Source organism: Hyaena hyaena, unplaced genomic scaffold (assembly GCF_003009895.1).
Source record: "Hyaena hyaena isolate Hyena2069 unplaced genomic scaffold, ASM300989v1 scaffold_79, whole genome shotgun sequence".
In the NCBI taxonomy this organism is placed as follows: domain Eukaryota; kingdom Metazoa; phylum Chordata; class Mammalia; order Carnivora; family Hyaenidae; genus Hyaena; species Hyaena hyaena.
In genome coordinates, this window is record NW_024080711.1 from 3,043,768 (window position 1) to 3,055,968 (window position 12,201).

At 38.3% G+C, this 12,201-nt stretch overlaps 1 protein-coding gene across 1 annotated transcript in view; it reads left to right on the forward strand.

The window, feature by feature from the left end:
- The window catches only part of DCAF13 (DDB1 and CUL4 associated factor 13), a 31,950-nt gene that overhangs the window by 4,480 nt on the left and 15,269 nt on the right, over positions 1-12,201 (forward strand). Inside the window, exons 4-6 of the mRNA XM_039233820.1 lie at positions 4,704-4,793; positions 6,616-6,771; positions 12,109-12,186. Of these exons, the coding sequence (XP_039089751.1) occupies positions 4,704-4,793; positions 6,616-6,771; positions 12,109-12,186 (324 nt within the window). The remainder of the gene's footprint in view (positions 1-4,703; positions 4,794-6,615; positions 6,772-12,108; positions 12,187-12,201) is intronic.

Genomic DNA, 12,201 nt, shown 5'->3' on the forward strand with positions numbered 1-12,201 from the left:
CTGGAACTCTGTGCTTACTTAACAATAACTGCTTATTCCACTCTGCCTCCAGCCTTTGGTAACCACTGTCATACTTCCTCTCTCTCTGTATTTGACTATTCTAGTTACCTCACATAAGTGGAATTATATAATAGTTGCTCTTTTGTGTCTGGCTTATTTCACTTAGCATCATGTTTTCATACATGTTGTAGCAGGTATCAAAATTTCTTTCCTTTTTAAGATAGAATAATATTCTGTTGCACATATATGCCGCATTTTGTTTTTCCATTCATCCATCGGTGGACATTTGGGTTGTTTCCACCTTTTCGCTCTTATGAATTATGATGCTGTAAACATCGGTGTACAAATATCTGCTCAAGTTCATTGAAAGTTTTATAACAGGAATGACAGAATCTAAGCTGTGCTTAGAGAGCATTAATTTGACAGCAGTAAGTCATCAGTTTAGAATAATTTGAGTAAGCACTAATGAATATGTGTTGGGGAGGGAAAACCATGGAAAGTAGTTGTTAGGTTTAGAAACATTTTGAAGGTTTGATATACTTGACAACTGAGGGGTGCTTAGGAAGATTGCTCTTCCTTTCAGAAATGGGGATGTCAAGAGTGTCAGAAACTTTAGAGGAGAGTGGGAATGAGAAGGGTGTGGTATGATGAACTGGACTGCACTGGGGTATTTGAGTGAAGAGGTCTATCAGACCCTTATAGATATAGGTCTGGAGTTCAGGAGGGAAGTCAGAACTAAACTTGGTCTCATCAACACAGGAATAATGATTGAGGCCATGGAGTGGCATTATTAGAGGAAAGTGGCAGGGAAAATACAGACATATAGAACTGTTGGGGAAAGCCTGCCTTTAGGAAGTGGGAAAACTCTGGGAGTAGTCAGAGAACTAGAAGAGCCTGTGAATGAGTTTAATGTCCTAGGAGGAATGGGTCGTTCGTTGGTTGTGTGAACTACTGCAAAGGATGTTGAGGATGAAGACAAAGAAATGCTTCAAGATGTGTACCTATAAGTTAAAGGTCCTGTAATTCTAATCTTTTCAGTTCTAACACTGTCGGCAATTTAGTGTTTTATGCTTTCAGATGTTTTGATATGTATACGTATAACACTTGGTGTATACCTACACACTAACCAACCCTGAGTAGATGCTGGGTGCCAGGGCCAGATTGGAAAGGAGTAGTGAAGGGAAGAGATGACTTCTGGGAAACCTTTAACTATTTGAAAGAGTGTTGTGTGAAAGAAATAGACTTTTTATTGTTCTGTCTAGAAGCATTAGGAATGGGTATTAATGTTAAAAGTTTTGATTTTGGTGTAACCCTAAACTACACCAAAAACCAAAAATAAGCTACTTCGCAGGATATTCAGGTGCTTTTCACTGAAGGGGATTACTCAAGCTTCATGACCCTGTATAATAAATGTTGTAGAAGGAACTGAGTGGGAAGCTGGAGCAGACTGACTATAGCTACACTTCCAGTTGGTTGTTCTACTGGATATATTGATAAGTTTAATATCCCAGCCAGAGGATTTACTGGCTGGTTTTTTTTTTTTTCCTTTTTTTAAATGCCTAAAATGAATAAAGGCTGAAAGATGCTTCATATTCATTACTCACTCCCTTTCTTCAGATATCTTAAAGTAACGTTTGCTTAGAGATGAGCCCCATGAAAACTACTTGTTAGCAGAATTTCAGCACTTAGTGTTTCAAAAAAATGTTTCATATGCCTTGTTGCAAAAGGTAAATCTTTCTTACCCAAATCTGATAATATCTATTATATCCCAATTTGTAGCACCAATAGGCCTTTCTTTATCTTACTCAGCCTTGAGATAAGATAGTCTGGCCAGGCACATATTGTTTGGCTCCTCATTTCTACAGAATGTTGTTAAACCTCTTTCAGGATTGATGATCTGCTAAGACTTGTACTGAATAGACTGTATAGAGTAGCTTAGTCAATTACAAGGAAGTTCAGCCTTGAGCTTGCGGAAACTAGTTATCAGAAGCTTGGTTGAAAGAAACAGTTTTCAAGGAGGGAATTCTCAATAACACTTTATCCTGTCTTCCATAAATACTAAAATTCCAAATTGGGTCAAGCCAGATTAGCCAAGACCTTGGCACCTAAATTTCATCTTACTAGCTCCCAGTAGAATTGGCTTTCCAGAACTGAGGCTTTGGTATGATGCCAGTAGCTCAGATTCAGGTTGTTAAATAAGACACAGCCTTATTAACTACTTTTTTCTTTTATAAGGATGTTTGGATTTTGTTAGCATCCTCAACAAAAGAAATTCCTGTTTGACGTTAGTACCCAAACTTCTAATCACTTTTTTTTTTTTTATTCTGATACCATGGGCACTATGAATTGTTTTGCAGGAAGGGTTTCCTTTTTTTTTTTTTTTAATGTTTTTATTTATTTCTGAGAGAGAGAGAGACAGTGTGAGCAGGGAAGGGTCAGAGAGAGAGGGAGATGAATCTGAAGGAGGCTCTGAGCTAGCTGTCAGCACAGAGCCCGATAAGGGGCTCGAACCCATGAATCGTGAGATCGTGACCTGAGCCGAAGTCAGACGCTTAACCGACTTTAATGATGAACTGGACTGCCTCGAAGGGTTTCCCTTTTGAATTGCTGTAAAGAAAGAGCAAAATTTACACTCTTCTCATAGATGAATATATATTTCTGTTGATGTTTTTATTTAAAAAGGAGATGTAGATCGTGTATAATATAAATGTAAAATACCAGAAATTTAATGTGCCCTGTATTTCTGCATTTAGGTAAAAATAGTGGCTTGGATAGGGCGCCTGGGTAGCTCAGTCGGTTAAGCGTCCGACTTCGGCTCAGGTCATGATCTCGCCGTCTGTGGGTTCGAGCCCCACTTCAGGCTCTGTGTTGACAGCTCAGAGCCCAGAGCCTGCTTTGGATTCTATGTCTCCCTCTCTCTCTGCTCCTTCCTTGCGCACGCTCTGTCTCTGTCTCTAAAAAATAAATAAACATTTAAAACAATTAAAAAAAAAATAGTGGCTTGGTGTAGGTATACAATTATTTGCACCCCATATTGAATTATTTTATGTTTTGAATCCCAAACTACGTTATATTGTGCATTCTGTTTTGCAGCTTAGTTTTTACTTACTTAAGATATTTTTACTTAATATCTTGAATATATCTACCACATACCCAAGTCTAAGTTACCATTGTTACCTTGCTGTGATTGGGCTGAGACACCAACAGCCCTACTCACCATGGCTTTTTCACCATCTGTGTAACTGTCAGTTCAGTAAAAAGTCAAATGATGTTTTTACAACATTATAAAATAGTTTTGACCTCGTGGACTCTTGAAAAATTCTCAGGCTTCTTCAGAGGTCTGCATTTCATGGTTTGAAAACCACTGAGTTGATGGTTTTTGGAGTTTTATGTCATACAAAGAAGTGCTTTACCTATGCCAAGATTAAAAAATGACTTCTTTTTATATTTATATTTAACTTTTTACATTTACTATTATGTGGAATTTTATTTTTATTTCTTTAAGACTTTTAAAAACTTCTTTTAAAATTTCTTTTTGAGATAGAGCTAGCAAGTAGTGAGCAAGCAGGGGAGGGGCAGAGTGAGAGGGAGAGAGAGAATTCCAAGTGCTATCAGCAAGAACCTGATGAAGGGTCAAACTCATGAACTGTGAGATCATGACCTGAATCGAAACCATGAATCGGAAACAATCAACTGAGCCACCAAGGCACTCCTGGAATTTTATGTTTACCGCAGGCATCAGAGTGGTTCAAACTTTTTAATGGGTAGCATGGTGTCATACATAATACCATTTTATTATAATCCATTTTTCTCCCTAATTTGAAATGCCATCGTTTTTACAGTGTGCATTTTTTCTTTGCCATATTTATGACCTTTGTTCATACTCTCTTTTTGCTCTACTCACAGTTTTATTTTTAACTTTATGTACTCTATATGATCTTCACTATAACAGTGGGATATAAATGTATCAGTGAATACAATACTGGAAGTCTATGGGACATGTATTTTTTAAACTAGAGATGTTCATAATTTGATGTATATGTTGGTGAGGAGGCTTAAATTAAGTCTTCCATTAGAAACAACCTCAGGCTGCACAGTAGTCCCAGTTCCGGGAAAAGCCTCAGCTGAAGCCACCCTCGGACAGCCCTCAGATCTGCCAATCAAAAGAAATGTGTAACATTCCTGTGGTCTTGGAGACAGTCAGGGCTGGGAACTGCAGGTAGTTACTTTGTACAAACTTGCCAATCAATCAAGGCTTGCAGAAACCCCACGTAGAATCTCTGAGCAAACCTCATAATTGGTCATTTAAAAAGACTCTCAAAGGTCATGATTGGGTCCCGCCAAATGTAACGGACGCCTCGCAGATACTGAATGGTCAAAACTGTTACTATGCTGTTACTATGGGTATTGTACAATTATGATTGGTGCTTATGTAATGATGCAAAACGTACAACGTGTGCACGGTAACACCCCCGCCCTTCCCCCATAAAAACCCTGCTCCCCACTGTTCGGGGCTTCACTTTGCTGCCAATGTGCCTTTAGACAGGTGAGCCCCTGCTCGAGCTTGTAATAAGGACCCTTTTGTACTTACATCGGTGCCGGCTCCTTGGAGGTCTCTGGGAACTCGCGATTCGGGCATAACATTAGCATGTTTGCAGTTTATAACAGTTGTCCATTATCATCTTAATAATAAATATTTCTAGGTTGGTGATGACAAAACTGTGAAGCAGTGGAAAATGGATGGACCAGGCTATGGAGAAGAAGAGGAACCATTGCATACAATATTAGGAAAGGTACAAAAATAAATTGACTTCTTTAGTTAAAAATTCTCTTTTACTAAAATTGTTTCAGAATTTTAATTTAAAAAAAAAAAAGACGTGCAGGAGAGTTTAAGCTGCAATAATTGACCTACTTTAGGCAGTATTTAATGCAGTTAAGGTCCTTTGCAGCTGAAGAATTTGAATGGCTCTTTGGTGTTCATTGTATTGGGTTCAGTTCCTGTGTTTAGCTAGAGGATGCAGTGAAATATTACCTGTGGCAAGTCCATAGGAGAAAATCTGTACGAAAAATAATGCTTCAACTTCTCTCTGATTTATATTATCATGGATCTTACACAAAGCTCAGAATACTTGAAAGAACCCCTGGGGCAATGAAGAGGTTTTATAATATTGCATCTCATATAAATCTCATTGGCATTCTGTACAATGTTATTCTGCAAATCAGTATGGTTTAGTTATAGCTTAAGTATAATTCAGAACATATGACCTACCTCTGTTTAGTAATGTTTACATTTTGATATTAAGCAAACTTCTAAAGTTAGATTTAATATTTAAATATATGCATTTTAAAAATCAGTTTGTCATTTCAGTATTATATTGGTATATATTTAAATTCTGCTTTTCAAATTTCAAGAAATTGTGTTATTAAAGACACAGTATATGATGGAAATAACTGGCAAATCAGTAATTCTTAAAACACAATTGATTTCACTCTTGTAGAATATCTTTTCTCCAGGAGTTCCAAATATTTTTGAAATATTTCGTCTTAACCTCTATATTTGTGGTAGTGGGGATTAATTTTTACTCTGGAAAAGTTTGTTGGACTTGCCTTCTTGAATAGAAAATAGAAGCCTGCAGATGCTGCTAAGAGTTCTTAAAAGCCTTAAGTATTGGCTAAATTTTCCCTTTAATTTGCTTTGCAAACATTTTTTTTACCACATAGTGCAAAGCCAAATTTTAATCTGGCCCTGAATAGATCGTTTAAGTGGATATCAAATTTATGAGATTTTATTGATTTTACCAATATTAGCATAACCCTTGCCAGTCCCCCTAAATTTTAATCCAATTGTAGGTTTCTGTTTTTCTGCCTGGGAACCAGTACTTCAGGTGGTAAATGTGGAACTAAGTGTTTTAGACCTTAACAATGGTCTAAAACATTTCATTAATTGGTTCTAAGATTCATCAAATACCCAATGATGATTCAAGGATTACTTCAGTGATAAGTATTTAAACTTAGTTAAATACATTCCCTGTTAATCTTTTTCCCAGAGTGTGTGATAAGAATCCTTACTTTTTATGGTACTGCTCTCTCCTTTAAGGAAAGGCTTCAAAGCAGTTTCTTTGTAAATGGAGATTTTTTGTTTCCTTTTTTAAAAAAATTATTTTGGGGCACCTGGATGGCTCAGTCGGTTAAGCGTCCGACTTCGGCTCAGGTCATGATCTCACGGTTCGTGGGTTTGAGCCCTGCATCAGGCTTTCTCTCTCTGAAATAAAAATAAAACAAAAAAAATTTTTTTTTACTGTTTATTGTCTTTGAAAGAGAGAGAGACAGAGTGAGAGCAGGGGAGGGGCAGAGAGAGGGAGAGACAGAATCTGAAGCAGGCTCCAGGCTCTGAGCTGTCAGCACAAAGCGAGATGCAAGGCTCCAACTCACTAACTGTGAGATCCTGACCTGAGCCCAAGTTGGACGTTTTCCCACTGAGCCACCCAGGCGCCCCAAATGGGGTTTGTTTTTATTTTTTTTTAAGAAATGAGAGTATGGATAATTATGTTTAAAATATTATGTAGATTTGAAATGTTAATGATAGATCCATTTATAACATCTTTGCTTTTAAAGACAGTGTATACAGGGATTGATCATCACTGGAAAGAACCTGTTTTTGCCACATGTGGACAGCAAGTGGACATTTGGGATGAACAAAGAACAAGTCCTATATGTTCAATGACCTGGGGATTCGACAGTATAAGTAGTGTTAAATTTAACCCAATTGAGGTAATGCTTCCTTTTGAGATATGTTCTACTTACTCTTTCCTTATTTAATAATTTCAGCTCTGTTTAGGAAAGTTTTGAGTGTTTGTTATAAGAATTTTTTTTTTTTTTTTAAATCTTAATGGGCTTCTGGCATTTGGTTAGTTCTCCAGATTGTATCCGAGTTCTGATACCTTTGGTCAGGGCTCGATGTGTTTATCCACTTTACACACCGTTACACCAGTGTTGCACATCATTAGAGGAGGGTGTATGCATGTTCTCATAAAGGTAGAATTGAAGCAAGTTCTTGTGAAACTTCAGTTTTACTCATGCCATCAAAACTCATGTTCTGCAGATTACATCATTGTACTTTTTAGGAAAATGTTCATTTCTTAATTCTCTCCAAGGTCAGAAGAGGCATTGAGCATTGTTTTCTCTAGTTATTTGTAAGTGACGAAGGTACTAATGATTTATAATAATGATTACTACTATCCTAATTACTACTAGTCTCATATCGTGATTCCCAGGTCCTCCAGATCTAAGGGAAGAGTTGGAGATTGACCACTACTTATTGGTTATTCAGGTCTGATTTTAGGAAAGGAGGCTGCCCTAAAGGCTAATCTAGCCCTTGAACTTCAGGCCTTTCCATAAGCTATTTCTGAATACATAACAGTAGGTGAACTCACTGTCCAAAAGACTCAGTAAAGATGCCTTTTCCCACAGAAAGAAAAGGAAATTGCTTCATGTAGAGCTAATCTTAGAAGTTAGCAGATTATCACGTTAGACGGTATGTTAGATAGTATAAGAGAATAAATATCCTGATATGTAAATTTTATACTCTCAGACACCCAAGCTGGTAAAAGGGAAAAAAAGGTTAAGTCAAAGTAGCAGGGTATAAAATTGTTTGTATGAAATATTGAAACGTGAGGTGCTGTAGTTTGATGAGAGTTTGGCCTTGTGGTGCTGCTGAGAAGTCAGACAGTCAGAGGATACCCTTTGTGCCCTGAGCACATTCCTTCCTGCACACTTCTGGGAGAGGCTACAGGTCTAGAGCAAGCTGTGGTTCGTGAGCCACTGCCTGTTTTTATAAATCAGGCTTTATTAGAACACAGCCATGCCCTTTTGTTTACATATTGCTTATAGCCACCTTTCTACTCTGACAGCAGAATGACCCGTGAAATCTAAAATATTTGCTCTCTGGTCCTTTACAGAAAAAGTTTGCTGATCCCTAATCCAGAGTACTTATCAGCGCTATATCTTTTTCACTCCATCACCTTTGGTTGTAGAAGTGAGATAGAGCCTGAAGTGCAAGCCAGCTTTGCAGAGCCAGGTGAAGGTGACACTAGGCAGAAGCAGGCAGCTACAAACACAAGCCATTTGTGGGAGCATTTTGTGTCCTACGTGGTGTACAGCTAAACTGGAACTGTATTTGGTGCTAGTGTAACTTGACATTGACCTTATACAAGTCACACTCCACTTGGCATTGACCTTATACAAGTCACACTCCTCTGTATTCCTTTATTTTTAAAACGAGATTAAATATACCTTCCAGTGTACATTATAGGTTTGTCATGAGGATAAAACGTGATAAAAATGTGATTATTTTTTAAAGATGCTACCCAAATTTAAGATGATGTTATTACTATTAAAAATATAGGGGCGCCTGGGTGGCTTAGTCGGTTAAGCGTCCGACTTTCGCTTAGGTCATGATCTCGCGGTTCGCGGGTTCGGGCCCCGCGTCGGGCTCTGAGTTGACTGCCAGCTCAGAGCCTGGAGCCTGTTTCAGTCTGTGACTCCCTCTCTCTCTGACCCTCCCCTGCGCATGCTGTCTCTCTCTCTCTCTCTCTCTCTCTCTCCTAGAAATAAAATAAAACATTTAAAAATATATATATAAACAGACCAGAGTTATTGATTTCTACCTCTCTGAGGGATAAACAGTATCTTGCTGTTTTATTTTGGTGAACACTTGTGTCAGAAGGGCTGATGGTTGATTCCAAAATCATAATTAGTTATTAATGATGACCCAGTGATCATGGTTTTCAAACTTGCCTGTATAACAGCTATATTTGTTCAGTTGTGTGGTTTTTTTTTTTACTTTTAATTACCTTATGAACTGTCTTAGTCATAAAAACAAAAGGTATGCATGTCTCTCATCCTATACTAAACTTAATGGGAAGGGCATGTTGTTATAAACAAATGGAGTATATTTATTTCTCTAATCATTAATAATTACTTTCCTGTTAAAATATTGAAGCCTAGAATTTTGATAAAGCCAAGTATTTTATGCTGAGTATTGCCACATTTTATAGTGTAAAAGTCGGTTTTTCAGTCTAGGTAGAATTTTTTGCTTTGCTCAAATTAAGGTCTTATAGGCTTTTAGAAATGGGAACCTAGTCAGACCCTGAGGTGACATAATGAGAAACCAAAAAGGGAAGAAAAGTGTCACTAACTAGGGGAAAGTCTCTGAGTAAGGGATTTAAAAAGGAAGGTTTTGGAAAGGACTGAATTCATCCTTGTAGCATCAGCTTTATGATGTTGTATTTGACCAGTTAGGTGGTCATGCACCTGTCTAGTAAATAAGTTCTTGTTCCTCCTACACTTATAGTAGGAAGTGATAGGCAGAAGCCAAGAGTTATATGAGGAACCATGAGTAAGGAGGGCTGGTGGGACTCAGACCCTGCTGGTTGGTAGGGGCTTGATTTTACATAATGCCAAGGGTTAGTTAGTTATATCAGCACCTTAAATACTTCTATAACTGACTTATAAATAAATGTTTGAAACATCTTGAAACAGTTGGAAAAGGAATAGGCCTAGTTTATACAGAGTTAAACATGAGGAAATGTTTACTAAAACATTTAGCAGTAGTTTATATAATTAGGAAATATTGCCATTTAAAAAGTTTATTTATTTAAAAAGTTCATTTAAAATGAACTTTTAAATGCTACTAAATGCTTCCCAGTTGCAGTAAAATTTATGTATTTCTACACTGCAATGTATATTGATACAGCTCTTCGGGAAAGAATTAGTCCTAAACATCAAAAGCCATGAAATTGTTCAAATTTAAAAAAAAATTTTTTTCAGGTATATTTATTTATTTATATTTTATTTTATTTTAATTTTGAGAGAGAGAAGAGAGAATGAGCAGGGGAGGGACAGGGGTGGGGGGGGGTGGGGCGGTGTAGACAGAGACTCCAAAGCGGGCTTTGCAGTGACAGCAGAGAGCCCAGTGTGGGGCTCAAACTCCAAACTATGAGATCATGACCTGAGTTGAAGTAGGACACCTAACCAACTGAGCCACCCAGGCACCCCATATTTATTTATTTATTATTTATTTTTTTTTTACAAATAGTTTATTGTCAAGTTGGTTTCCATGTAACACCCAGTGCTCATCCCCACAAGTGCCCCTCTCCGTGCCCATCCCCCCCCTCACCCCCCACATCCATCTGTCCTCAGTTTTTGTCAACATTCAAGAGTCTCTCATGGTTTGCCTCTCCCCCTTTCCCCCACTAATTCCCCCCTTTTTCTCCCCCATGGTCCTCCATTAAGTTCTTCCTACTCCTCCTATACGTGCAAACATATGATATTTGTCCTTCTCTGCCTGACTTATTTCGCTCAGCATAACACCCTCAAGGTCCATCATGTTGCTACACATGGCCAGATTTCATTCTTTCTCATTGCCATGTAGTATTCCATGGTGTAGATAAACCACATCTTCTTGATCCATTCGTCCACTGATGGACACTTAGGCTCTTTCCATGTTTTAGCTATTGTGGAGAGTGCTGCTATGAACATTGGGGTACATGTGCTTCTATGCCTCAGCATTTCTATATCCCTTGGGTAAATTCCTAGCAGTGCTATTGCTGGGTCATAGGGGAGTTCTATTGTTAATTTTTTGAGGAACCTCCACACTGTTTTCCAGAGGGGCTGTACCAGTTTACATTCCCACCAACAGTGGAGGAGAGTGTCCGTTTCTCCACATCCTCACCAGCATCTCGTGTTCTCTGATTTGCTCATCTTAGCCACTCTGACTGGTGTGAGGTGGTATCTCAGTGTTGTTTTGATTTGTATTTCCCTGATGAGTAGGGATGCTGAGCATCGTTTCATGTGTTTTTTGGCCATCTGGATGTCCTCTTTGGAGAAGTGTCTGTTCATATCTTCTGCCCATTTCTTTACTGGGTTGTTTGTTTTTCAGGTGTGGAGTTTGGTGAGTGCCTTATAGATTCTGGATATCAGCCCTTTATCTGATAAGTCATTTGCAACTATCTTTTCCCATTCCGTTGATTGCCTATTAGTTTTGTGGGTTGTTTCCTTTGCCATGCAGTATTTATTTATTTTTTGAGAGAGAGACAGAGAACATGCAAGTGAGTGGAAGAGGGGCAGTGAGAGAGGGAGAGAGAGAGAAACCCAAGCATTCTCTGTGTGGAGCCTGACAACAAGGCTCAAACTCATGAATCTTGAAATCCTGATCTGAGTCAAGATCAAGAGTCAGATATTTAACTAACTGAGCCACCCAGGTACCCCTGTTCATACTGTGGGTTTTTTAATTTTTTTTTAAAGATTTACTTGAGAGAGAATGTGAGCAAGGGAGGAGCAGAGAAAGATGACAGAATCCGAAGCAGGCTCCAGGCTCTGAGATGTCAGCACAGAGCCCGATATAGGGCTTGAACTCACAGACCATGAGATCATGACCTGAGCCAAAGTCGGACACTCAACCGACCACTCAGGCACCCCAATTACTTTTTGATTCAGTAATCTGCTACTGAAAATTTAACCTTATAAAAAGAAGAATGAATTTAAGAAAATGTTCATCGAAGTGTTCTTGATAACACTGAAAAATAGGGAATAGGTCTGAGTTGAAGAATAGATAAATAAAATCTGTTCAGTTGTAAAAAGAACAAAATTATCTGTATACTCCATCACTAGCTTGTAAAATAAATGGTGGGCATTTAGCAGTGGAAATACTTGACTTAGGGGTGCCTGGGTGGCTTAAGTCAGTTAAGCGACCAACTTCAACTCAGATCATGATCTCATATGATTCGTGAATTTGAGTCCCGTGTTGGGCTCTGTGCTGACAGCTAGCTCAGAGTCTGGAGCCTGCTTTGGATTCTGTGTCTCCGTCTCTCTCTTCCCCTTTCCCCACTCACACTCTATCTCTTTCTCAAAAAAATAAAATAAAAGGAAAATACTTAATTGACTTAGGTTGCTGAGATTAGTGATTCACTGTACTCTCTTAAAATGGACTTTAATGTTATAAATTTGTGTCTTAAACATTAAGGGTAATTGAGTCATTTGTTCATTGAATGGACATGGTTTGCTGCCAAGCTTGGCTTTAACTGGAGATTGTTGTACTTAATTTTTCAGACATTTCTCTTGGGAAGTTGTGCTTCTGACAGGAATATAGTACTATATGACATGCGGCAAGCTACTCCCCTGAAAAAGGTGAGTTTCAGTTTG